Source organism: Schistocerca cancellata, chromosome 10 (assembly GCF_023864275.1).
Source record: "Schistocerca cancellata isolate TAMUIC-IGC-003103 chromosome 10, iqSchCanc2.1, whole genome shotgun sequence".
Taxonomy (NCBI): domain Eukaryota; kingdom Metazoa; phylum Arthropoda; class Insecta; order Orthoptera; family Acrididae; genus Schistocerca; species Schistocerca cancellata.
The window spans coordinates 172,445,243-172,471,884 of NC_064635.1; the positions used below are offsets into that span (position 1 = coordinate 172,445,243).

Consider the following 26,642-nt stretch of genomic DNA (forward strand, 5'->3'; position numbering starts at 1 on the left):
GGAACAATCGAGATGACTTCTTTAGCCGCCTGATGACAATGGATGTGGCTGAATGTATCACAATAACCTCGATATAAAGGAGCAAAGCAAGCAGTGAAAATATTTGGATTTATCACCACTGAAAAAAGTGCAGACCTCCTGTGCATGACCGAGCAGCTCTAGGCTCTACAGTCTGGAACCGCGCAACCGCTACGGTCGCAGGTTCGAATCCTGCCTCGGTCATGGATGTGTGTGATGTCCTTAGGTTAGTTAGGTTTAAGTAGTTCTAAGTTCTAGGGGACGGACTGATGATCTCAGAAGTCAAGTCCCATAGTGCTCAGAGCCAATTGAACCTCCTGTGCACTCTAGTGCCATCACTGGGGGATTTGTTGTAGTAGCCACTTTTCCAAGCAGCTGGTTGCTTCCTCGGGTGTGGTTGGAGGTGCTGATGAGTCATTTTTGGAAGTACCACAATATGGTGTTAATACAGTATGTGATCAAAAGTATCCGAACACCTGGCTGAAAATGTTACTGTCGTGTAAACACTCCGCCACAGGCTGTGCATTATGAACAGGTGCTGAGTCGTGTTGAAAGATGTAGTTGCCATCCCCGAATTGCTCTTCAAGAGTGGGAAGCAAGAAGCTGCTTAAAACATCAATATAGACCTGTGCTGTGGTAGTGCCACGCAAAACAACAATGAGTCTAAGCCCCCTCCATGAAAAACACGGCCACACCATGACACCACCGCCCCCGAATTTTACTGTTGGCACTACACATGCTGGCAGACGACGTTCACGAGGCATTCGCCATACTCACACTCTGCCATCGGATCGCCACGTTGTGCACCGTTATTCGGTACTGCACAATGTTATTCCATTGCAGAATCGTCCAATGTTTACACTCTTTACACCAAGCGAGGTGTCGTTCGGCATTTATTGGTGTGATGTGTGGCTTAGCAGCAGCCGCTTGACCATGAAATCCAAGTTTTCTCACCTCCCGCCTAACGGTCATAGTACTTGCTGTGTATCCTGATGCAGTTTGTAATTCCTGTGTGATGGTGTGGATAGATGTCTGCCTATTACACATTACGGCCCTCTTCATCTGTCAGCGGTCTGTGTCAGTCAACAGATGAGGTCGGCCTGTATGCTATTGCTCTGTACGTGTCCCTTCACGTTTCTACTTCACTATCACATCGGAAATAGTGAATCTAGGGATGTTTAGGAGTGTGGAAATCTCGCGTACAGATGTAGGACACAAGTGACACCCAATCAGCTGACCACGTTTGTAGTCCGTGAGTTCTGCAGTGCCCCACGTTGTCTAATGACTACTGAGGTCACTGATATGGAGTTCCTGGCAGTAGGTGGCAGCACAATGCACCTAACATGAGAAACGTATGTTTTTGGGGGTGTCCGAATACTTTTGATCACATAGTGTATATTATGCTGGTAAAGACCAAATTGTCATAGGAGCATTATTACCAAAATCTCTTGATGGGGTTAGAGTGGCTTTCAATACGAAGTGTCATGGGAAGTTGTATGAGGCTGCGTATTTTTCGACGACAATGTCCCATGACACAATCACACATGCTGCTTCTTTGGGTTATAAAATTTTGCCTCGAGCTCATATTCTTCTAACACGGCAGCCAGTGACTTCTTCCACTTTCCTAGGACGAAGAGGCCATTGCACTGCAGACATTTACACAAAGAACATAAGCTAATTTTTGAAGAGGAAAGTTTCCCAAAGAGCAAAACAGTAGCTGTCTACAACCGAGGTCTCCACCCAGTCACCCATTGTTGTGACACATTTATCGCATTGGAATCTGAACAAGAGGGGAAGAAATCACACTATCACCAAATTTCATGGACACACAGCTTGATTCTTTCCAAGAGATAATTGAAACTTTATGACTATCTCTCGTACATACACTCCTGGAAATGGAAAAAAGAACACATTGACACCGGTGTGTCAGACCCACCATACTTGCTCCGGACACTGCGAGAGGACTGTACAAGCAATGATCACACGCACGGCACAGCGGACACACCAGGAACCGCGGTGTTGGCCGTCGAATGGCGCTAGCTGCGCAGCATTTGTGCACCGCCGCCGTCAGTGTCAGCCAGTTTGCCGTGGCATACGGAGCTCCATCGCAGTCTTTAACACTGGTAGCATGCCGCGACAGCGTGGACGTGAACCGTATGTGCAGTTGACGGACTTTGAGCGAGGGCGTATAGTGGGCATGCGGGAGGCCGGGTGGACGTACCGCCGAATTGCTCAACACGTGGGGCGTGAGGTCTCCACAGTACATCGATGTTGTCGCCAGTGGTCGGCGGAAGGTGCACGTGCCCGTCGACCTGGGACCGGACCGCAGCGACGCACGGATGCACGCCAAGACCGTAGGATCCTACGCAGTGCCGTAGGGAACCGCACCGCCACTTCCCAGCAAATTAGGGACACTGTTGCTCCTGGGGTATCGGCGAGGACCATTCGCAACCGTCTCCATGAAGCTGGGCTACGGTCCCGCACACCGTTAGGCCGTCTTCCACTCACGCCCCAACATCGTGCAGCCCGCCTCCAGTGGTGTCGCGACAGGCGTGAATGGAGGGACGAATGGAGACGTGTCGTCTTCAGCGATGAGAGTCGCTTCTGCCTTGGTGCCAATGATGGTCGTATGCGTGTTTGGCGCCGTGCAGGTGAGCGCCACAATCAGGACTGCATACGACCGAGGCACACAGGGCCAACACCCGGCATCATGGTGTGGGGAGCGATCTCCTACACTGGCCGTACACCACTGGTGATCGTCGAGGGGACACTGAATAGTGCACGGTACATCCAAACCGTCATCGAACCCATCGTTCGACCATGCCTAGACCGGCAAGGGAACTTGCTGTTCCAACAGGACAATGCACGTCCGCATGTATCCCGTGCCACCCAACGTGCTCTAGAAGGTGTAAGTCAACTACCCTGGCCAGCAAGATCTCCGGATCTGTCCCCCATTGAGCATGTTTGGGACTGGATGAAGCGTCGTCTCACGCGGTCTGCACGTCCAGCACGAACGCTGGTCCAACTGAGGCGCCAGGTGGAAATGGCATGGCAAGCCGTTCCACAGGACTACATCCAGCATCTCTACGATCGTCTCCATGGGAGAATAGCAGCCTGCATTGCTGCGAAAGGTGGATATACACTGTACTAGTGCCGACATTGTGCATGCTCTGTTGCCTGTGTCTATGTGCCTGTGGTTCTGTCAGAGTGATCATGTGATGTATCTGACCCCAGGAATGTGTCAATAAAGTTTCCCCTTCCTGGGACAATGAGTTCACGGTGTTCTTATTTCAATTTCCAGGAGTGTATATCAGTTACTGATCAGTGCTGTATTGAGTAGAACGTTGTGTCGCAGAGTCTGCGAATTTCGAGACGGCAGAGTTAGAGGAGCAACGCGTCTGCGTTAAATTTTGTGTGGAACTCGAGGAAACCATTGCAGGGCCACACCAAATGATGCAAGTAACGATTGCTTAACCCATACTCGGTGTTACGAATAATTCACACGTGTTTGGAAATTTGTGGTAAGGTCTTATGGGATCAAACTACTGAAGTCATCAGTCCCTAAGCTTACGCACTACGTAATCTAACTTAAACTAACTTACGATAAGGACAATACACACACCCATCCCCGAGGGAGGACTCGACTCGAACCCCCGCGACTTAAAAATGGCCGGACGAAAGTTAAAGATGACACTTGTTCAGGATGCCCCTCGACGTCTACCGACGACGCACATGTCAGGAACGTCAGCGAAATTGTGCGTGCCAATCGAAGACAGACTGTCTGAGAGACTGCAGAAGAATGTAACATTTCAGTTGGATCACGTTATGAAATCATGATACTGCATCTTGGAATGCATCGTGTTGCCACCAAGTTCGTCCCATGGCTCGTGAGTCAAGACCAGAAAGACCTTCGCCTCTCAATCTGTGAAGAACTTTTGGATCACGCGAATGAGAACGAGATCCTCCTTAAGAGAATCATAACTGGCGATGAGGTGTGGTTCGACGGTTATGTTGTCGAGACCAAGGTTTAATTTTCACAGTCGGTCCGGAAAGGTTCTCCAACACACACACAAAAAAAAAAGATTGTCAGATCAAATGTCAAAGCCATAATGATAGCCTTCTTTGACTTTGAAGGGTTACTTCATCACGAATTCGTGCCACACCTCAGTCAACGTTTTCTTGATGCATTGCAAAAAAACTCCTCAAGATACGTTCGGAGGGTGTTTCCTTCAATGCTATAAGAAATAAAAGTGGGCGTTAGTACATATAGGGACACTCTTTGCTCTCATATTGATGACAGCATCATTTCAGACTGTAAGTAAAAATTAATCATTTAATACCCGTTATATGATGAACATCTCCACCAAATTTCTATGAACATCAGACTGGTGCTTTGTGGTGTAAAACCTTCCTTTTCTGTCAGTGTGCGTGGAAAGAGCAGGAGTGGCCCAAGAAATGAACCGTGTGGAATATCAGCAGTGATTTTTTTCCCTGTACATCTGAAGATCCATCGTGAGAAGTGTGGTTCTGTAAGGTAGTATACATACCTGCATAGTTGTAGCCGAGCGTCTTGCCGCCCTCTGGCGTGGGCGTGTACTCTCGAGCGGGGGTGGACCGCACGGTCGCAGGAGATGGCCCCCTGAGTGGGTACAGTTTGTCCAGTGCCCACATGCGGTCCAGGTAGTCACTCAGCGCCTTGGGGGACGACCACGGTCCTGTGGGAATGCGTCACACAGAAATGTCACTCTAGTGCTCTCCCACATAAAAAGTGTGCCCAGCTCTGCCAACAGGTTCCCCCAGAGCCAGCATTGGTATTGATGGCTGTTCTTTTATAGAACATCTGGATAAGACGATTCATTACATTATGGCACAGAACGAAACTCACATGGGATAGATGATCAAACCTGTACAAATCATGACACTCTTTGAGAACAACTGTTGGAATAAAATGTAGGTTCCACAAAATCTGTTCTAAAACAAAGTAAAATCATATAGCATGGTTGGCTGAGAAACCTTGAAGGGTAGGTTCGCTCACCTATTTGGAAATGATTTTCTTTCTCTGCATACAATGATGCCTTTCCTTTGCGATGTACGAGAATTGTGTCTAAAGTGTATCTGTGTTGTGTAGATTACTGCAAATGGTGTGTGTATAGTTTGGTTTGATGTTTGCGTTACGTTACAATGAATGAAGCGAGAGGGTGAAAGCCAGTACCTACTTCTGTCGAATAGTACTAAGGGGTCTACTGAACTAACATCCCTATCTGAGGGACAGTTCAGCCCAACAACATTACTCTGGGAAGTTTTGTATCTTATGCCACCACCTCCTTCTGCAAGCCAGTCATTATAGGTGAAAATTTCTTCCACAATTAAGAATCGAACCGCCTACCTGTGAGCTGAGCACCATCGCAGTAGCTTGCATAAGCTATGGAAGTGCGTAAAATTTTTTACTGACAGCCTGCAACCTAGGTTAGTCCTTTAAAGATTATATCACGTACGTCAATACAGCTTCCAATAGACTTAAACAAGAAAATGAGAATTCATAGTTGAAAGAGAAGACAGGCAGTGCGACTTGATATCAGCAAAATTATTTTTAACAGTGCTATAGGTAGATATCAGATACTTAAAAATAATCCGAGAGGTTGTCAATATGATTATAATTGGGTAGTTTGTAGACAAATCGAGATGTTGTAAGGTGCCTGAGTGTACATTTGCAAACAGCTCCGACCATGGTTGATGTCGTCTTGAAAGATTGGTGTATCCACAGGACATTCATCATGAAGATGTAGAGAGTGGGACAACATGTGGCAATAGAGAATATCGAAATAAACATCTTCATTCATATTGATGATAAATGAGTGGGCCTAGGCTGTGGTATGAAAAAAAAATTCCCAAAAATCACAGAACACCTCCAGCCAGACTACATCCTCCAAAGACTGCAGGATGAACGCCTCATTGGGCCATAGGAGCACTGAGCGTATTCCTTCAGATGGAAAGAGGCAAAATCGTGAATCACCAGACGACAATACCGCCCCCCCCCCTCTCCAGTCAGCTACTGTTCAGATTCAAGATGTGTAGCTATGGCGCCTCAGTGAGCAAAATTCTTTTGAGGGGCAACCAACTCCAAATAACAATTGCGTGGCTTTCCATTCCCAATGTTCACTGGGAAACAGATTGAGATGGACCTGCATTCAGCAACATTATTATCAGGTTCGAAACTGATTGTCGCTGACAACGTGTACGCCCATTCTGGTACTTATCGGTCAGGATCTATTCATGACCACTGTTTTCTAAGCCATATTACATGACTATGAATGGTATACCATCACTTGTAGACACTGTAGACATTCTATGTTGATACTTTGACAAATTGGGCAACTTCATTCATGGTGTTGGCCATGGTCACGTCCAAACACAAACCTCCATCTTGTCATCTGTCATGTTCCTAAGTCAACCCATCTTACTATGCTGATTAAACACAACTTACTGGCACACACAAAGCAATTCGCTGCCGTGACTTAGGTCTGAGTTGGAGGGTCACATGACCATCTTGCACCATTTCTGCATCACCTACAGTGCTTTAGTGCAACTTTGTGTTCCTTTAAAGTGGTGACTAATATTTTGTCTTGTGAGCTTGTGTATTAACTCGTTAGGAACGAAATTAGATAGTGATGTATTGAGCAGAGAGTACTCATTTCGCATCAGGGAGTGGAGCAGTTCAGTTCTCATGTGATTGGGATGACATCAGACCTGGTACTGCCTGTCAATGTGACAGTGGAATGCAGGATGGGCATCACCATAGCTGATCAAGGAACAGATGGTGGGTTTCTGACACTTGTCACACACTATCCCTGAAGCTCTGAACACAATGGATATTTCACATGCCGTAGTGTATACAGTCTACCATGAGATTCCGGGGTACTGCCTCCATCAGGGCACGCTGCCACGGGGAAAAAACGTTTTTATGACGCGTCGCCATCCACAATCTCGAATTTTAACAGCAGGCACTTAGGTCACAGTGGATCATATCAATAACTGGTCATTGTTTCCACAACCAACCTCTCGCTATGAGATTCAGAAGTTGTTGTCCAACATACCTACATCTGCTCTCCAGAAGCCACAAGGTGCAGAGATTACCACACTTGGGGAAAACCACCACTGGATGGTCAATGCAAAAGGTGGACCAAGTTTGTAAGCTACAGCACCTCCTTCATGCACTCTGATGGCAAATCAAATAAGTCAGTGCACCGCACTTGCCCTCAGTGTACGTCCAGGTAGGCTGAGGATGCATTCTCGTGTGGGGGATGGTTACACGGCATGAAACTGGTCTCTAGGTACTTCTACAACCATCCCTCACAGGGGAATGATACGGGAAACTACTGTCAGTCGTGAGTATCCGTTGTTTCGCTTACCACATCCTACGGCAGATCCACTACTCACTTCCTCTCCAGGTGCAGATCCGAGGGCGTGTCTAGATATCAAGTCCCCCCCCCCCCCCAAAGCCATTTGGGTAACAGCGATTTCTGTCAATACCAATTTTATTTGTCAGTTGGCTTTCAGAAAATAAAGTAGCACGAAAACTGACGCGAAAATGGCAAAGAATTTCAGAAATTACAAGCTAAATTCAACGAGGATGCTATTCCATGTCTAGTCCTCGTGGGAAGGCTTGTTATCTGACAGCTTGCAGAAAACATTCCAGCCAAGGAAAGACGCCTAGTCCCAGGCTAAACATATCTGCTGCTAAGAGCAAATCCGACACAGACAAGGCAGATATGGAAACTCTCTCCGCTTAAAAAGTAATAATAAAAAGGACATTATTTCATTCGTTTGAACACTCAAATAGCCACGCAGTTATTTTGTAAAATACCACTTTGTCAAAGTTGTGAGAGGTTGTTGCTGCTATAGTTCTTGAATCAACTGTGCAACTCTTGTACTTCCCAAATATTACGAACTGCAGTTTCTTGTTTGTAATTTAAAGTGATGTACCAAATGCAGAATATATAAACAAATTATTATTATTATTATTATTATTGTTATTATTATTATACGAAACGTTTATGCATATTTTATTGTACACTAATGGCCATTAAAATTGCTACACCAAGAAGAAACGCAGATGATAAACGGGTATTAATTGGACAAATATATTATACTAGAACTGACTTGGGATTACATTTTCACGCAATTTGGGTGCATAGATCCTGAGAAATCAGTACCCAGAACAACCATCTGTGGCCGTAATAACGGCCTTTATACGCCTGGGCATTGAGTGAAACAGAGCTTGGATGGCGTGTACAGGTACAGTTGCCCATGCAGCTTCAACACGATACCACAGTTCATCAAGAGTAGTGACTGGCGTATTGTGGCGAGCCAGTTGCTCGGACACCATTGACCAGACGTTTTCAATTGGTGAGAGATCTGGAGAATGTGCTGGCCAGGGCAGCAGTCGAACATTTTCTGTATCCAGAAAGGCCCGTACAAGACCTGCAACATGCGGTCGTGCATTATCCTGCTGAAATGTAAGGTTTCGTAGGGATCGGATGAAGGATAGTGCCACGGGTCGCAACACATCTGAAATGTAACGTCCACTGTTCAGAGTGCCGTCAATGCGAACAAGAGATGACCGAGACGTGTGACCAATGGCACCCCATACCATCACGCCGGGTGATACGCCAGTATGGCGATGACGAATACACGCTTCCAATGTGCGTTCGCCGCGATGTCGCCAAACACGGATGCGACCATGATGATACTGTAAACAGAACCTGGATTCATCCGAAAAAATGGCGTTTTGCCATTCGTGCACCCAGGTTCGTCGTTGAGTACACCATCGCAGGCGCTCCTGTCGGTGATGTAGCGCCAAGTGTAACCGCAGCCATGGTCTCCGAGCTGATAGTCCATGCTGCTGCAAACATCGTCGAACTGTTCATGCAGATGGTTGCTGTCTTGCAAACGTCCCCATCTGTTGCCTCAGGGATCGAGATGTGGCTGCACAATCTGTTACAGCCATGCGGATAAGATGTGTGTCATCTCGACTGCTAGTGACACGAGGCCGTTGGGAACCAGCACGGCGTTCTGTATCACCCTCATTAACCCACCGATTCCATATTCTGCCAACAGTCATCGGATCTCAACCAACGCGAGCAGCAATGACGCGATACGATAAACCGCAGTCGCGATAGGCTACAATCCGGCCTTTATCTAAGTCGGAAACGTGATGGTACGCTTTTCTCCTCCTTACACGAGGCATCACAACAACGTTTCACCAGGCAACGCCGGTCAACTGCTGTTTGTGTATGAGAAATCGGTTGGAAACTTTCCTGATGTCAGCACGTTGTAGGTGTCGTCACCGGCGCCAGCGTTGTGTGAATGCTCTGAAAAGCTAATCATTTGCATATCACAGCATCGTCTTCCTGCCGGTTAAATTTCACGTCTGTAGCACGTCATCTTCGTGGTGTAGTAATTTTAATGGCCAGTAATGTAATTAAACAGTTAATAATTATTATTATTAATATAATTATTGGAGCCGATCAAAAAATTTCCTTTCGAAAGCCGCACAGTCCAGAATCGGTATGCCAATCATGCAAAAGGGCCGTGAACACTGAGCAAATCATTCCACCGACACACCAGGTGATGATGTCCGTCTGGTAAGACACCGTGTCCGGCTTCGTGTAGAAGTCAGAAACTGCCGGCTGTAACTCATCCGACAGCAAACGTCGAGCTTTTAAGGCCCATTTTTAAGGTACCACAGCGTAACAATAGCATGGGGGGAGATCTGGGCTATAGAGCAGGTGCTCGAGACTCCCCCTCGAGCTGGCGTAACTTCTGCATCACGACATTTTCGATATGAGGGACGTGCTTTATCATGAAGCAGCAAAACCGTTTTCGACAGACATGCTGTCCCTTGCACAGTCTTAATTCTCCGACGGATGTCTATCGATGTTTGCCATGCGACAATGAAGAATCGTATAACACCACGTTTGTCGTGTTTGGACGCATTTGGTAATAACGTCGCCATAGTTCACGTCTCCTCGTTTACCTCACGCATGTCTGAAAGACACGACTTCAACACTAATGCCTTGCCTCTATGTTGGTGTTTGTATACTCGCATCGGATTCGCGCTGCGTTGCCTATTTGCTGCAGCAAAGCCGTCAAATTGAAATTATGTGATCGACACTTATAAAATTCTCTTCATCTGTGGTACGTTAAAAGTGGGGGTTATGGCAGTTAATATTTGGGAGGGGGGGGGGGGGAAGAGAGACATTACGGGCTGCGCGCCCTGCCCCCCCCCCCCCCCCCCAATGGCCGTCTTCCCTCTCCCCAAGAACCGAATCCTGGATCCACGCCTGTCGACCCCAAATTGTGTAAGACTCAGTGGGCGAACAGGGTTTTGGGGCTTTCAGAATTTTAAATTTTAATGTGGTTCCGAAGGGACGAATAAAAAAAAATTGTTCAAATGGCTCTGAGCACTATGGGACTTAACTTATGAGGTCGTCAGTCCCCTAGAACTTAGAACTGCTAAAACCTAACTAACCTAAGGACATCACAAACATCCATGCCCGAGGCAGGATTCGAACCTGCGACCGTAGCGGTCGCGCGGTTCCAGACTGTAGCGCCTAGAACCGCTCGGTCACACAGGCCGGCGGACGAATTAAACAGCGAAAGTTTTGCATAAATGAAGAAGTTCAAGAATAAGTTGGAAATACAAATTATTTACAATATTTAGTGTTTTACTAGAAGTTATCTGCGGCATCTGCAACTGTCTGACAAATGAAGCTCAGGAGTTAGCCATTTTAGGTGGTAATTGAAAACAGCAAACCTTGCCAGCGGCAGTATGCAAAACTCATTTTTTACCACGAGTCTGCACAACACTCGAAATGCAGTTACATAAGGTTGAAAGCCCCTAGTGAAGCGGAAAGGTATCTAATAAAAAAATGAATATGAGCATGTGATGGCCTAACATTTCCTGCACAGTAACCCTGAACATCTATAACCGTTTCTGAGAAAAACACTTTCTAAAAGATAAATAAAAAATACCCAAGTAAAATATGCATTATCAACGTTTCACTGACTAGAGTCCAATATCCGGCTCTGAAATGAGATACGTATGATACGTGAAAATAAGACGTCATGGATGAATGACGCTGTGAAAGAGGCTGACCACGGTATGTCTGAAGCTGTACTTGGAACTTTTCGCACGGGACGGCAAAATCCCTGCAGATTGGTGCGCCCCGCAGAAATGACGTTGCATTTATACTATTGAGCTCATGTATTGGATACCAAGGGAGAAGGTATGTGAGCAGTAGCACGTCTCTGTATTTACACGTACAAGTTGTTTGAAATACTGTAAGTTACACTAATTGTAGAAAAAAGTGAGTTAGGGACGTAAGTGATGTCTGTTGTCAGTATTTAAAGCTAAATGCGGACCATAAATGTTCTAGCCACAACGACACAGAGAAAGGTGCGCAATTGTCATCTTATTCCGAAGGAATAGAAAGAAAGAGAATAATAGAAATAAAAAAAATTGTGGAAGTAATGTTAAACTTCGGAGCTTTCTATAATAAACGAAAATATTGTGCAAAGTGAAGGAAACTGTGTAAAAGGTAAAACAAAAGGAATCTCTTTGTTTTTTTTTATTTTTCAAAGGAGGCAGTGTTTGTTGAATTTTACGTTGTTTGAAACCGTAATAACGACGTTCATCAGTATTACCTGTAACTTACGCTTGTCAGGAAACTACATGCAATCTAAGAAATACAGTTTTTACATCGTGACAGTTTAGATGAATTTTTTGTGTGTTGGCATAATTTTCCTGGAAAAATAAAGAAAAAGTTAATGAAGTACCTTTGCACAGTACACCTCTGTGGTAAGGTATCATGTTTAAGTCAGATTAATTCAGTGACTGAAAACACACATTTGATACATATTGTTTAAAATAATATTTTTTTGAGTTTCTGCACAGCTTTCGAGAACACACATCAACAAAGATATATTTTATGCTACTTGACCGTGTAGTTGACTGTGTTTTGCGATACTCTCTGGTGTTCTGAAGATTATCGCAATACAGATGCGGTTACGGTGGCAAATGAAATGATGAGCCAGTTTAGTAACGCATTCGACGAGTAGCATTATATTTTCCTATTGATCCCTGCGCACTTTTCGGTTCAGTACTAATCTGTTGCTTACTGCAGCAAGTTTCAGAATATTACCTGCACTGCAATTTGCAAGTTAGTGTAGTAAGTACTTCCTCGAAAGGAACGTGCGCGCCTTGGACCTAGCTACGTGAATTGTAGATCGTGCTTGAGTGCTCATGTACCAGATTAGTTCGCCGACGTTTTGGTACCTCGTGGATTCTACACCATGACGTGCTGCCGTGGGATGCTACGCGTTACAGGTACGTGTTTTTAAATAAACTGCTCACGAATGTATGTGAAACGGTCATCGATCATAGTCGACTGCAAGGGAAGCAAGAAGAAGCAGCCTCTGGAATATGCAGTACAAATTTTTTATTCACTACAGAATCCTCATACAGTTCTAGAAGTGATTGGATAGCCATTTCTTTGGGATGTAATACGCTTTCTGCGTTACCTAAGGGTTTTAGTTCTTGTGGCACTACACGTCTCGAAACCAGACCAATTTCTTTGCATAAAATCATGACAATTTTAGTGTCTTGTCCCCCTCTAACCCCCTGGATAGATATCTATAGACGCCCATGGTAACGGTATGCAGTAGTTTATCTTGCAGTGGAAATCAAATGACCGATGAATAATGTTTCTGAAGAAACTCTTCAATAGAGTAGAGTGAGGTGGTCTATAGAAAGTTTATCAATTCACTCTTCGTTTACACTAGATTACCCACAAGTTTCAGTCCTCAGTCGTAGATTTTCTTGTCACGTGTCGGAACTTGCACCCCTGGCAATGAATTGTATCGTGAAAAATGCCTCGCAGCATGTGCTCATACAATGACTGGCAAGTCATCCCAAACGTGAAAGGAAGTCAAGAGCATACCATATCCAACACGACAATGCTTAGTAAAGCCCTGTGCCAAACTTGACAACAACGTTACTTCCCAAAACCTATTTAAATGCTCTTGTAGGCTGTTGAATAGATGTGTACCCATTCCTTTCTGTACTAATTTCAAACCTTTGAAGTTTTTGGAAAAATGGGTCTTAGTCCTAGTATTGTAATTACACTTCAAGAAGAATATAATAATTCCAATCCCAAAGAAAGCAGGTGTTGACAGTTGTGAAAATTACCGAACTATCAGTTTAATAAGTCACAGCTGCAAAACACTAACGCGAATTCTTTACAGACGAATGGAAAAACTGGTAGAAGCCGACCTCGGGGAAGATCAGTTTGGATTCCGTTGAAATTTTGGGAGACGTGAGGCAATACTGACCCTACGACTTATCTTAGAAGAAAGATTAAGGAAAGGCAAACCTACATTTCTAGCATTTGTAGACTTAGAGAAAGCTTTTGACAATGTTGACTGACATACTCTCTTTCAAATTCTGAAGGTGGCAGGGGTGAAATACAGGGAACGAAAGGCTATTTACAATTAGTACAGAAAGCAGATGGCAGTTATAAGAGTCGAGGGACATGAAAGGGAAGCAGTGGTTGGGAAGGGAGTGAGACAGGGTTGTAGCCTCTCCCCGATGATATTCAATCTGTATATTGAGCAAGCAGTAAAGGAGACAACAGAAAAGTTCGGAGTAGGTATTAAAATCCATGGAGAAGAAATAAAAACTTTGAGGTTCGCCGATGACATTGTAATTCTGTCAGAGACAGCAAAGGACTTGGAAGAGCAGTTGAACGGAATGGACAGTGTCTTGAAAGGAAGGTATAAGATGAACATCAACAAAAACAAAACGAGGGTAATGGAATGTAGTCGAATTAAGTCGGGTGATGCTGAGGGAATTAGATTAGGAAATGAGACACTTAAAGTAGTAAAGGAGTTTTGCTATTTGGGGAGCAAAATAACTGATGATGGTCGAAATGGAGAGGATATAAAATGTAGACTGGCAATGGCAAGGAAAGCGTTTCTGAAGAAGAGAAATTTGTGAACATCGAGTATAGATTTAAGTGTGAGGAAGACGTTTCTGAAAGTATTTGTATGGAGTGTAGCCATGTATGGAAGTGCGATATGGACGATAAATAGTTTAGACAAGAAGAGAATAGAAGCTATCGAAATGTGGTGCTACAGAAGTATGTCGAAGATTATATGGATAGATTACATAACTAATGAGGTGGTATTGAATAGAATTGGGGAGAAGAGGAGCTTGTGGCACAACTTGACTAGAAGAAGGGATCGGTTGGTATGACATGTTGTGAGGCATCAAGAGATCACCAATTTAGTATTGGAGGGGAGCGTGGAGGGTAAAAATCGTAGAGGGAGGCCAAGAGATGAATACACTAAGCAGATTCAGAAGGATGCAGGCTGCAGTAGGTACTGGGAGATGAAGAAGCTTGCACAGTATAGAATAGCATGGAGAGCTGCATCAAACCAGTCTCGGGACTGAATACCACAACAACATCAACAACTGCAACTGCATATCCACTGAGTGGCGATGAGTGACTCTTTCTAGATGAATCACGTTTCATGCTCCATTGGACAGACGGCTAGGCCAGAGGAGGAAAAATTGTAGTCTGGGGAATGTTTTCGTACCATTCCCCGGATGGTCTCGTCGTTTTGGAAGGAACAGTGGATTAACACAAGAATGCTTGGGGACCATGACCACCTTACATGCAGTTTTTTTTTCTTGGCACTATAGCATCTACCAGCAGGAGAATGCAACGTTATCACAGCTCGCAGCATACACGCATGGTTCGAAGACCACCAGCGAGAGTTTGTTGTACTCCCTCGGCCACGAACACCACTAAATTCTCCAGACATAAAGCCGACCGAGAATCTGTGAGACCACACCGATCGGCCTGTTTGCACCTGGATCCTCCATCTTGAAACCTAGCGCAGCTGCCCGTGTCTCTACATTCCTGTCGGTACCTGCAGAACGTCACTGACTCTTTTCCTGCACATCTGACAGTGGTCCACAGTGCAAAAGTGGTTATTCGGGGTTTTGGGAGGTGGTCACTTCAATGTGAATGAACAGTGTATATGTGGTGTTAATTCCAGAACATCATATAGATGGTTGAAGTGTTATATTCACTCTTTTAACTATTTTTTGTAAACAGAGAAACGTTGGTAATTACGGTAGCTATTAATGAATACCACTATAATAATTCATTTATGTCTACTACCATTATTACTATTTCTCTTTTCACAAAACCAGTTAAGAACATTAACCCATGGTCCAAAAAATAACCTTTAAGTGGCCTTCAGTGGCTTAACATTAGTACAGAAAGTGTTTAGATACATGGTTACAAATGTATTGGACAACCTACCAGAGCACATAAAATGTCATGTTTATAATTTGGTGGAGTGTAAGATGCAATTAAAGAAATTTCTGTTGGGCAACTCCTCCTACTCCATTGAAGAGTATCTTTACAGAAAATCTTAATTGTAAAGCTTTAAGTTCATTTGTAATTAGAAGTAACACAGTGATACGGTAATGTAAAGTCAGTCACTGTATTGCTCTTGAGTGAAATAAAATGTACATCTTTGTCTCCTTTCCACCCTCCAGTGACCACTCTCCATGGGATCCATACAGTACAGATAGTGTAATAATGTGAAAAGATATAATTTCAGGATTGTATGGCTAAAACAAGAAGATTGTGTATCTTAAAAACTATTGCCGCAGTTCTATAGGAAATTTTCATACTCGTAAACTGGTGAATCATTGAGAATATACACATGTTAGTGAAACGTGCCTTAAGCACGCTCGTTTTGTGCATGAGAGTGTACAGTTTGCCTCTAGTGCAGATACACTTCAAAAATAAATGGAAGAGCAAAAGAGCAAGTTTGGAAGTAGGCATGAGTACCAGTTACAATAAGAGTATACCTAGGGAAACACAATATTTTTTGGTCAGTATTTCAGTCTAGTGACTAAATTTAGTGCCATGATGGAACGCACACTAGAGATCGTTATAAACAGTTTACGCAGTTTTCTACAGTTTTCACTGTTGTTAGGCATGAGGCTGTGTTTTGTGCAGCATTTGTAAATATTTCGCGATCTTCACATTTTAGCGCTGTATAATATATTAAAACTATTTGGATAGAGAAACAATTAAAATCGCTCAAAAGAGCGAAGGCCGCTGGACCTGATGGGATACCAGTTCGATTTTACACAGAGCACGCGAAGGAACTTGCCGCCCTTCTTGCAGCGGTGTACCGTAGGTCTCTAGAAGAGCGTAGCGTTCCAAAGGATTGGAAAAGGGCACAGGTCATCCCCGTTTTCAAGAAGGGACGTCGAACAGATGTGCAAAACTATAGACCTATATCTCTAACGTCGATCAGTTGTAGAATTTTGGAACACGTATTATGTTCGAGTATAATGACTTTTCTGGAGACTAGAAATCTACTCTGTAGGAATCAGCATGGGTTTCGAAAAAGACGATCGTGTGAAACCCAGCTCGCGCTATTCGTCCACGAGACTCAGAGGGCCATAAACACGGGTTCCCAGGTAGATGCCGTGTTTCTTGACTTTCGCAAGGCGTTCGATACAGTTCCCCACAGTCGTTTAATGAACAAAATAAGAGCATATGGACTATCAGACCAATTGTGTGATTGGATTGAAGAGTTCCTAGATAACAGAACGCAGCATGTCATTCTCAATGGAGAGAAGTCTTCCGAAGTAAGAGTGATTTCAGGTGTGCCGCAGGGGAGTGTCGTAGGATCGTTGCTATTCACATTATACATAAATGACCTTGTGGATGACATCGGAAGTTCACTGAGGCTTTTTGCGGATGATACTGTGGTACATCGAGAGGTTGTAACAGTGGAAAATTGTACTGAAATGCAGGAGGATCTGCAGCGAATTGACGCATGGTGCAGGGAATGGCAATTGAATCTCAATGTAGACAAGTGTAATGTGCTGCGGATCGTCGGTAAACCAGATGCCAGACTGAGATTCATTGGAAGAATCCTACGGAAATGCAATCCGAAAACAAAGGAAGTGGGTTACAGTACGCTTGTTCGCCCGCTGCTTGAATACTGCTCAGCAGTGTTGGATCCGTACCAGATAGGGTTGATGGAAGAGATAGAGAAGATCCAACGGAGAGCAGCACGCTTCGTTACAGGATCATTTAGTAATCGCGAAAGCCTTACGGAGATGATAGATAAACTCCAGTGGAAGACTCTGCAGGAGAGACGCTCAGTATCTCGGTACGGGCTTTTGTTGAAGTTTCGAGAACATACCTTCACCGAGGAGTCAAGCAGTATATTGCTCCCTCCTACGTATATCTTGCGAAGAGACCATGAGGATAAAATCAGAGAGATTAGAGCCCACACATAGGCATACCGACAATCCTTCTTTCCACGAACAATACGAGACTGGAATAGAAGGGAGAACCGATAGAGGTACTCAAGGTAACCTCCGCCACACACCGTCAGGTGGCTTGCGGAGTATGGATGTAGATGCAGATGTAGAATGTATTGTTAGTTTTTCAGGTTCAGAATTTTATGGTGGTTCAAATGGTATATATTTTTAGAACTATTTATAAAACACGTGGACAATTAGGCTATACTTCATCGGTTGTGTAGCATCGTGTACCTTGGAACAGGAGGTCTTTTGCCACGTTTCTTGTGAAAGTTGCAAATTAACTGAGTTTCTTTAATGTCTTAACAGTTTTACCTATCCTGAACATTGAAATCTGTGTTAGTTTCCAAAAGCTTTGTGGCATCGTCGATCACCGAGATTAACATCGACTATCAAATCGATAATATAAAGAATGAAAAACTGCTTGTTTTTATCGAACTTGTTTTCTTTCTCATGTTGCTTCCGGCATTGTACGGCGTCGTATGATTTGGTATAATTGCGTGATTGATGTAATTACAGGTAGCATAATCACAATTCTATTAGTGGCAACAGTATCTGAATATATATTCTGCGTACTCGCGCTTCCAAATATCCACAGCTTCTATTTCATCAACTATTTAACTTCTAACTGGTCTTCGGTAGTACTCCTGCTTCAGTTGACTTAACTTACTGGTCGTTGGTATGTAGCAGAGTAATAATGTAACAGACAGACTATTAAATATAGTATTGACGAAATTTTCTCAGTATCAACGCTTTTAAATTTCAATCGCACGTTTGTTCCTATAAACATGACCATGATCTTCCGTGGAACATGTTTTCACATCTGGAAAAACCTTAATTTTCTGGAGTAATTTATGTAATTGCAGGAAACAGCCTGCAGCACTTAAAAAAAGTGAACGTCATCGTTTAAAAATGGAGTAAGAAGCCAGCGACTGGACGTACAGGAAAAGAAAGAAACACACAAGAACAACAAATGAAAAATTCCTTCATGGTATCCTATTACAGGGCTGGCCAAAGGCGAAAGTGCGAAAAATGCACCGAGGTGTAATACCCTCCCCTTATTACCAACATCTCGTGAAGAAAATAGCTCAAATTAACAGCGCAGTCATAGAAATAGAAGATGGATTTTTGTATTTCGGGTAATTAAAGCCAACGACTGGATTGACAGTAACAGAAAGAAACACTCAAGAACAAGGGAGAATTAAAAATTCCTTCGCGGAATTTGTGGGCGTAGAGAATGACAATGTAAAAAAAAGTCAACACTTCTTGAACAGATTAAAACTATGTACCAGAGGATGACTCGAACTTGGAATCTTGGCTTTCGTGGTCCATGTTCTTATCATCTTTTTTTGTTTTGGTTTTGGTTTTAGTGTGCCTTCCATCTCCCCTTAATAGTCCATCTTGCCAATCTCTAAAAATTCCTTCTTTGCTTGGTTTCACACGCTTCATTCTTCTACATCTCTTTTTTCTTTTTTCACCTTCCCTTTTTTAAATACTAATTCTTGAAATTATATTTCTTTGTGTTTAAAATGAGAAAAGAAATAAAAGTCCCTTCTCCGCGATTGTGATATTCCTTTTGGACCAGTAAAGACAATTAGCACTTCACGTGCGTCGGCGTTCTTCGTTGGATTACAGGCTGTTTTCCTCGTCTACTGCTAAATAAATAACATAAAATAGACAGACTATATGTATTCTTTGGGTTAAACATACGGAAGACAGAAGTTTTGAAGACCAGTAAAATGGAAAGAATGATGACATCGTGCACGACAAGGTCGGGTGGCGGGACTGTAGAAGCAAAACTCCAGAAAATCGTTGAAGCAGGGAAGCTGGGAAGACATCAGTAGTAATTCAACACTGGTGAAGATACCTTTCTTACATGCAGGAGATCTGGTAATATCAAATCTCGTTATTGAATTAACGAAGAAGTTTGTGAAATTATGCCTATAGAACCTAGTTAGAAGAGGATTGTGGGAGAACAGGACCAAGTTAGAGAATCGGCAAGAGAGATGCTATAAATTAAGTGGGCTGGCACGAAATCAAGAGACAAAAAAACGCGGCGAAATATGACAATGTGAAATACCTTGGAAGAGGGATAAAGGATCATGAGACACTACGTAACTTCTAAAAGAATTGTTATATTCCAGAGGAATGATCAACAGAGGGAGAAATCTTAGAAAAAACATATTTATCGTTGACAGTGGGATAATACGTATGAGAAAATTTGGGCGTAACATTGCAGAGCGATATGAAGTGGGACAAGCATGTAATGGCAGTTGTGGGGAAGGCGGTCTTCGGTTCATTGCTAGAATTTTGGGGAGATGTGGTTCATCTGTAAAGGAGACCGCTTATAAAACACTAATACGACCTATTCTTGAGTCCTGCTCGAGCATTTGAGATCCCTATCAGGTCGGATTGAGGGAGGACATAGAAGCAATTCAGAGGCGGGCTGCTAGATTTGTTACTGGTAGGTTTGATCATCACGCGAGTGTTACGGAAATACTTCAGGAACTCGGGTGGGAGTCTGTAGAGGAAAGGAGGCGTTCTTTTCGTGAATCGCTACTGAGGAAATTTAGAGAACCAGCATTTGAGGCTGACTGCAGTACGTTAAGATAAGAGAGATTAGGGCTCGTAAAGAGGCATATACGCAGTCATTTTTTCCTCGTTCTGTTTGGGAGTGGAACAGGGAGAGAAGATGCTAGTTGTACGAGGTACCCTCGGCCACGCACCGTATGGTTGATTGCGGAGTATGTATGTAGATGTAGATGTAGAAAATGAGAAGATTAAAAAAGTTAGGAAATGTTGAAAGACGATAACAAATGTAAATATAAGGAGATTGATTTATAGAGTTCTCACCTCTAGCAAGTGTTTGACCCTCTCCCGACTTATCTTCATGATTTCACTCCTCTGATGATGATTTCATTATAGATAAATGTAGAAATGTCCGTGCTCGGAAATTCATTTTTCTTACCTAAAACATGGAATTTCATGTCTCTATGTTAAATGTCCACCTTCCCCAGGTAGTCTGAACAATTAACACTTAACTCTCCATTAAAAAAACCCCAAATGCGTTTCAGTAGATATTCTTAAGTATAGGCAGATTCTCCATCTCCCACGAGTATACGATCGAAAGGCATAAATTTCTCTCTTCAGTTTTTTAATGTTAAGACACTTATTGTGGCTATAGTTCATAACTGTAAGAGTTTATTCATGTTTTTCCTATTTTCTTAATTTTTGCCTTATTATCTACAAATATGTGAGTCGCCGATTAATTTTTTTGTATTGATATGTATTATTTAAAAGAGTTTTAGTTTTTAATTATGTGGCGATAAAAATTACATGACAGGAAGTTTCTACTTCCATATTAAAGGTCTGTGTTTGGCATTTTAACCTGATATTAACAATTTTTTTATCAACTGAATTTTTCACTACTTTACTATATGTTACGATGTAATGGGAGAGTATTATTCCCGGTAGTGTTCTGCAGCGAGTCAAAATCTGAATACATTATTAGATTATTTTTGTGGGTTTTTGGCAGCACCAGGTTCTGAGTTCTGTTTTCATAAAACGTAATACAGCTCCTAGGTAAATGGGTGTGGTATTATCATTAATTTTGACTAGGTATTTCAACAAACTCATTTTTCCCATGAGCTCTAGCCCTATAGGTTTTTGTGAAATGAGAATAAATTTTACGCTGTTCATTTTCTGGTATCTGTTCACTTCTGCAGCTTATGGGAATTATGAACGTTGTGAAACCTATGCTACATATTTTATTACTCTGAATCTATTTGTAACACCAACAAATGTAAAACAATAATAACTGAGCGTATTCGAATAAAGGCATCCGATGGCGAGATAATTAGATTAGGAAATGAGTTACAGTAGTACATGAGCTTTGCTATTTGACTAGAAAAGTAATTGGTGATGGCCGAGGTAGATATGATATAAAATAAGACATAAAATGTAGGCTAGCAATAGCAAGAAAAGCGTTTCTGGAAAGAGAAATATTTTAACATCGAATATAAAATTAAGCCTTAGGAAATCTTTTCTGAAGTTATTTGTCTGAAGGGTAGCTTTGTATAGAAGTGAAACATAGACAATAAATAGTTAAGACAAGAAGAGAATAGTTTTTGAAAAGTGGTGCTGGTGATTAATGCTGGGGTACAACGGGTTATAATGAAGAAACACTAAAATGGACTGGAGAATAAAGAAATTTTTTGACACAAATTGACTAAAAGAAATCATCAATTAGTAGTATACATCCTGAGACATCAGGAAGGTGCCAGATTTTTGATTGAGGCAACTGTGGCGGGTAAAAACTGTAGAGGGAGCCTGAGAGATGAATGCGGTAAGCAGATTCAAGTGGATTTAGGTAATAGTAGTTTTGGGGGGACATAGAGATAGAGTGGGGCAGAGAGCTGCATTAAACCAGGCGTCGGACTGAGGACCACAACAACATCAAGCTACTTGTAGTAAATAGCTGAGAAGTATTATTCCTAGATTTATGCAAGGGTATTAAAAAATTCTAAAGTTTATACCTGTATATTTTGTGTGCCGCTTTCATCACAATAGTGCTAATTTATATGTACGTTTGAGTACTTTATAATGAAAGTATGTCCATATTCATCTGTCCCATACTTATTTAGTAGTTTTACAATTATGTAAGCTTTGAATTGACCTATGTGAAGGTATGTCTTTTTATGGATTGTGACTATAAGGACTTTACGCTCAATATTTTAATGATTTAAAGCACTACACACCTACATTTGCTTATTCTTCGTCACTGGTCATTCTTTAATGAGTTCTTTTTTTTTTCTCTTGGCTGTGCCCTTCAATTCTCGCCACTTGCTACAGGAATTTATTTAACGTTATGTCTATTAATGAATAACACCTCCAGCTTCAGAAGACAGTTAATGAAGTATTTATGAAAGCAACAATAATGATTACCACTGCCCCAGCATACACTCATTACATCTGTCTGCCGAACCAGATATTGCTCTGTTCCCAGTTTTCTTAGCTGATGCTGTCTCCTTTCCCCAGAACTCGCTATATCAGTGATCATCTATCTTAACATCTACACTATAAATTCTTTTTACATGTGCCACTATCATTATTGTTATAATAATAATAATAATAATAATTATTATTATTATTATTACTGTTAGTGACAGCAGCTACAATAGTATAAGTACTGCCATCATTAACTTCATTAGTTTGTAGTATTACTTACTCATATTGCACTTTAGATGCTCATCTCATTTTAATATTACTTGTCGTATCAAAATTGTAATTTCTTAGGAATCTATGATGTTAAGAATGTATTGCATGTGTTAAACACTGGTCCGTTGTAAGAGAGGGCCAGATGACCTTAATCAGATCAGATTCAATAAATAAATAAATAACTATTGGTGACGTTTCAGACAAATAAGTATACCACTTTCTGACTTACCTTAAAAAGAAATTATGTTTTCATCTTTAATTAGAAGTTTGTCTGATGAAGGTAAGAATATGTAACTTTATTATTATTGCGTATCCATTTAGGTCATCCATTTAACATGGAACACTTCAACATTTTTTCTTCGTGGCATGATTGGATTTTAACCAGACAAGGGAACAAATTGGCTATGAAAGACGATACAGGACAACGAAGCATTTTAAAATCACGAGGGAAATTCTAGATCACAACATTGGGTTTGATCTGTCTCTTTGAGTGGGATTCTTAGATTTTGGAAAGGCATATGTTGCACTTCCAACAAAATCAAACGCGATGCCGCACAAGAAAACAGACATTGGTTGAAACTATTGTAATGCACGGCAAAATATACAGCTTCTAGGACTGCAGAGTGGACTTCGTAGAAAAAGTTTTGATAAGGAACCCAAGTCTGGGAAATTCATTGTGGATGTAAAATAAATGTAAAGGTCGGATCATTTTCAAATCTCAAGCTTCAGGATACCCTCACGAACTGTGAATAGAGCGTTTTGATAACGAACCCAAGTGCCAGTCTTGGTATTCAGTAGTTTTACTCCTGACGATGATGGCTGAGCTAGCCATCGATAGCTCGAGAATTTTATTGGAATTGATGCGGCTTAAAAATCAAGAAGATTTTATTCAGTCATGCCACCCTGAAAGACTCCATTGGCGTCTGCTGTTTGCGACATGTGAAAGACTGATGAGTCTGAGAGCGACACAAATAGTGTGTAAAGCGGGTGTGGTCGAGTTTATACTTGATCAGCAGAGATAATCTTTCTCAGAGATAAAACTTAAGCATCGATTGTTGTCTGTCAATGTCAAAAATATTTCTATCGATTTTACAGAGCCACAGTCCAGAAATAATTGAGTTTCTCAACTTCTTCTTTTGTGATAAAATTATCACTATGTTTATACAGGGAGTTACAAAAAGGTACGGCCAAACTTTCAGGAAACATTCCTCACACACAAATAAAGAAAACATGTTATGTGGATATGTGTCCGGAAACGCTTAATTTCCATGTTAGAGCTCATTTTAGTTTCGAGAGTATGTACTGTACTTCCTCGATTCACCGCCAGTTGGCCCAATTGAAGGAAGGTAATGTTGACTTCGGTGCTTGTGTTGACATGCGACTCATTGCTCTACAGTACTAGCATCAAGCACATCAGTACGTAGCATCAACAGGTTAGTGTTAATCACGAACGTGGTTTTGCAGTCAGTGCAATGTTTACAAATGCGGAGCTGGCAGATGCCCATTTGATGTATGGATTAGCACGGGGCAACAGCCGTGGCGCAGTACGTTTGTATCGAGACAGATTTCCAGAACGAAGGTGTCCCGACAGGAAGACGTACTAAGCAATTGATCGGCGTCTTAGGGAGCACGGAACATTCCAGCCTATGACTCGCGACTGGGGAAGACCTAGAACGACGAGGACACCTGTAATGGACGAGGCAATTCTTCGTGCAGTTGACGATAACCCTAATGTCAGCATCAGAGAAGTTGCTGCTGTACAAGGTAACTTTGACCCCGTCACTGTATGGAGAGTGCTACTGGAGAACCATATGTTTCCGTACCATGTACAGCGTGTGCAGGCACTATCAGCAGCTGATTGGCCTCTACGGGTACACTTCTGCGAATGGTTTATCCAACAACGTGTCAATCCTCATTTCAGTGCAAATGTTCTCTTTACGGATGAGGCTTCATTCCAACGTGATCAAATTGTAAATTTTCACAGACAACATGTGTGGGCTGACGACAATCCGCACGCAATTGTGCAATCACGTCATCAACACAGATTTTCTGTGAACGTTTGGGCAGGCATTGTTGGTGATGTCTTGATTGGGCCCCATGTTCTTCCACCTACGCTCAATGGAGCACGTTATCATGATTTCATACGGGATACTCTACCTGTGCTGCTAGAACATGTGCCTTTACAAGTACGAAACAACATGTTGTTCATGCACGATGGAGCTCCTGCACATTTCAGTCGAAGTGTTCGTACGCTTCTCAACAACAGATTCGGTGACCGATGGATTGGTAGAGGCGGATCAATTCCATGGCCTCCACGCTCTCCTGACCTCAACCCTCTTGACTTTCATTTCTGGGGGCATTTGAAAGCTCTTGTGTACGCAACCCCGGTACCAAATGTAGAGACTCTTGGTGCTCGTATTGTGGACGGCTGTGATAGAATACGCCATTCTCCAGGGCTGCATCAGCGCACCAGGGATTCCATGCGACGGAGGGTGGATGCATGTATCCTCGCTAACGTAGGACATTTTGAACACTTCCTGTAACAAAGTGTTTCAAGTCACGTTGGTACGTTCTGTTGCTGTGTGTTTCCAATCCATGATTAATGCGATTTGAAGAGAAGAAATAAAATGAGCTCTAACATGAAAAGTAAGCGTTTCCGGCCGCATGTCCACATAACATATTTTCTTTCTTTGTGTGTGAGGAATGTTTCCTGAAAGTTTGGCCGTACCTTTTTGTAACACCCTGTATATTTGGATGGCCTCTCTATAAAGTTGTGAAAGTTCCTCATAGTTTTATGAAACCAAAATTTTATCTACTATGACAAATTGTTATCCATGACTATATAGAGGATCCATCGAAATATATAAACATGATGAGAATTTTAACAGCATAGCAGAAACAATGAAACTCAATGATATATGGACAGTAGCTCTGCAGTATGCATAGATAAGTTTTATCCTTGACAGGCGGCAACTGCCTGTTCAGTTTTATCTCCGACAAAGATTACCTCTGGTGGTCACATGTAAATTCGACCACGCCGACTTGACAGAATCTCTCACTCTCCGACGTCCGACTTGTCAGTCAGCAAAACTCAACATTGGTAGAAGATGCCCACCTCTAGAGATGTCCAGCGCAGCTCTGGACGAAACTTCAGGAACAGAAAAATTTCTTCGACCATGGTCATACGTCCAGTTGTGAAAGACTTCATTGTACAATGTCTGTGTTTATACAGTCTGAAGGACATTCTAATTTGGAGATACAGACACTGTATAAATACAGACCTTATAAACATAAAAAAACTGTATCTCCTAAGTGCCCTCTACTGCCCCTAGAAGCCTGTAAGAGGAATAGTGAAACTTCATATTATGTAAATACTGGAGCTTCTATTAGACTGCATTAGGAAAGGTTACAAGCAGAGTGTCACCACAGAGTCTCGAGAACAGATTACTGGCAGGTCGGTTGAGATTTCGTGTTGCGGTATGTCATTTACCGCTGTCGCCATACTTTGGCGTGCCATAGAGCCAAAGACAAATGGGGCATTGAGTGACATACTGTAGTCGTCGCTTCTGTTTGTGGCGTCAGATCCACTTCAACGCATCCGTAGACGAAGGTGAAAGGTCAGAGGAAGCACCTACTCTCGAGACATCCCTCACCAATTTCTGTAATCATGGCGTGGGGCGATATCGGGCATGACAGAATGACTGATTTGCTAATTAATGAAGGGACAATGAATGCTCGCCAGTATTCGGTAGAATGTAAATCCTGTTGCATACGCTTCATGACCAGTGTTCTAAACGGCGTTTTGTCAACAGGATAACGCAAGCTCCCGCACTGCATTTCACACCAGAAGCGCCTTGACAAACATACAGATCCATGAGTGATCTGCTAGATCCCCTAATTTATAATTCATAAAGCGGGTCTGCGTTGCCATGGGAAGATGTATACTTTCAATCCAGCCTCCTGCCAGTAGTCTTCACGAAGT

General features: G+C 42.6%; 1 protein-coding gene across 2 annotated transcripts in view; it reads right to left on the reverse strand.

Annotated features, from left to right (window-relative positions):
* Positions 1–26,642, reverse strand: part of LOC126106456 (uncharacterized) — a 246,802-nt gene that overhangs the window by 88,930 nt on the left and 131,230 nt on the right. For both annotated transcript variants that reach the window (XM_049912742.1, XM_049912743.1), the window contains exon 4: positions 4,566–4,733. In XM_049912742.1, coding sequence (XP_049768699.1) covers positions 4,566–4,733 — 168 coding nt within the window. The remainder of the gene's footprint in view (positions 1–4,565; positions 4,734–26,642) is intronic.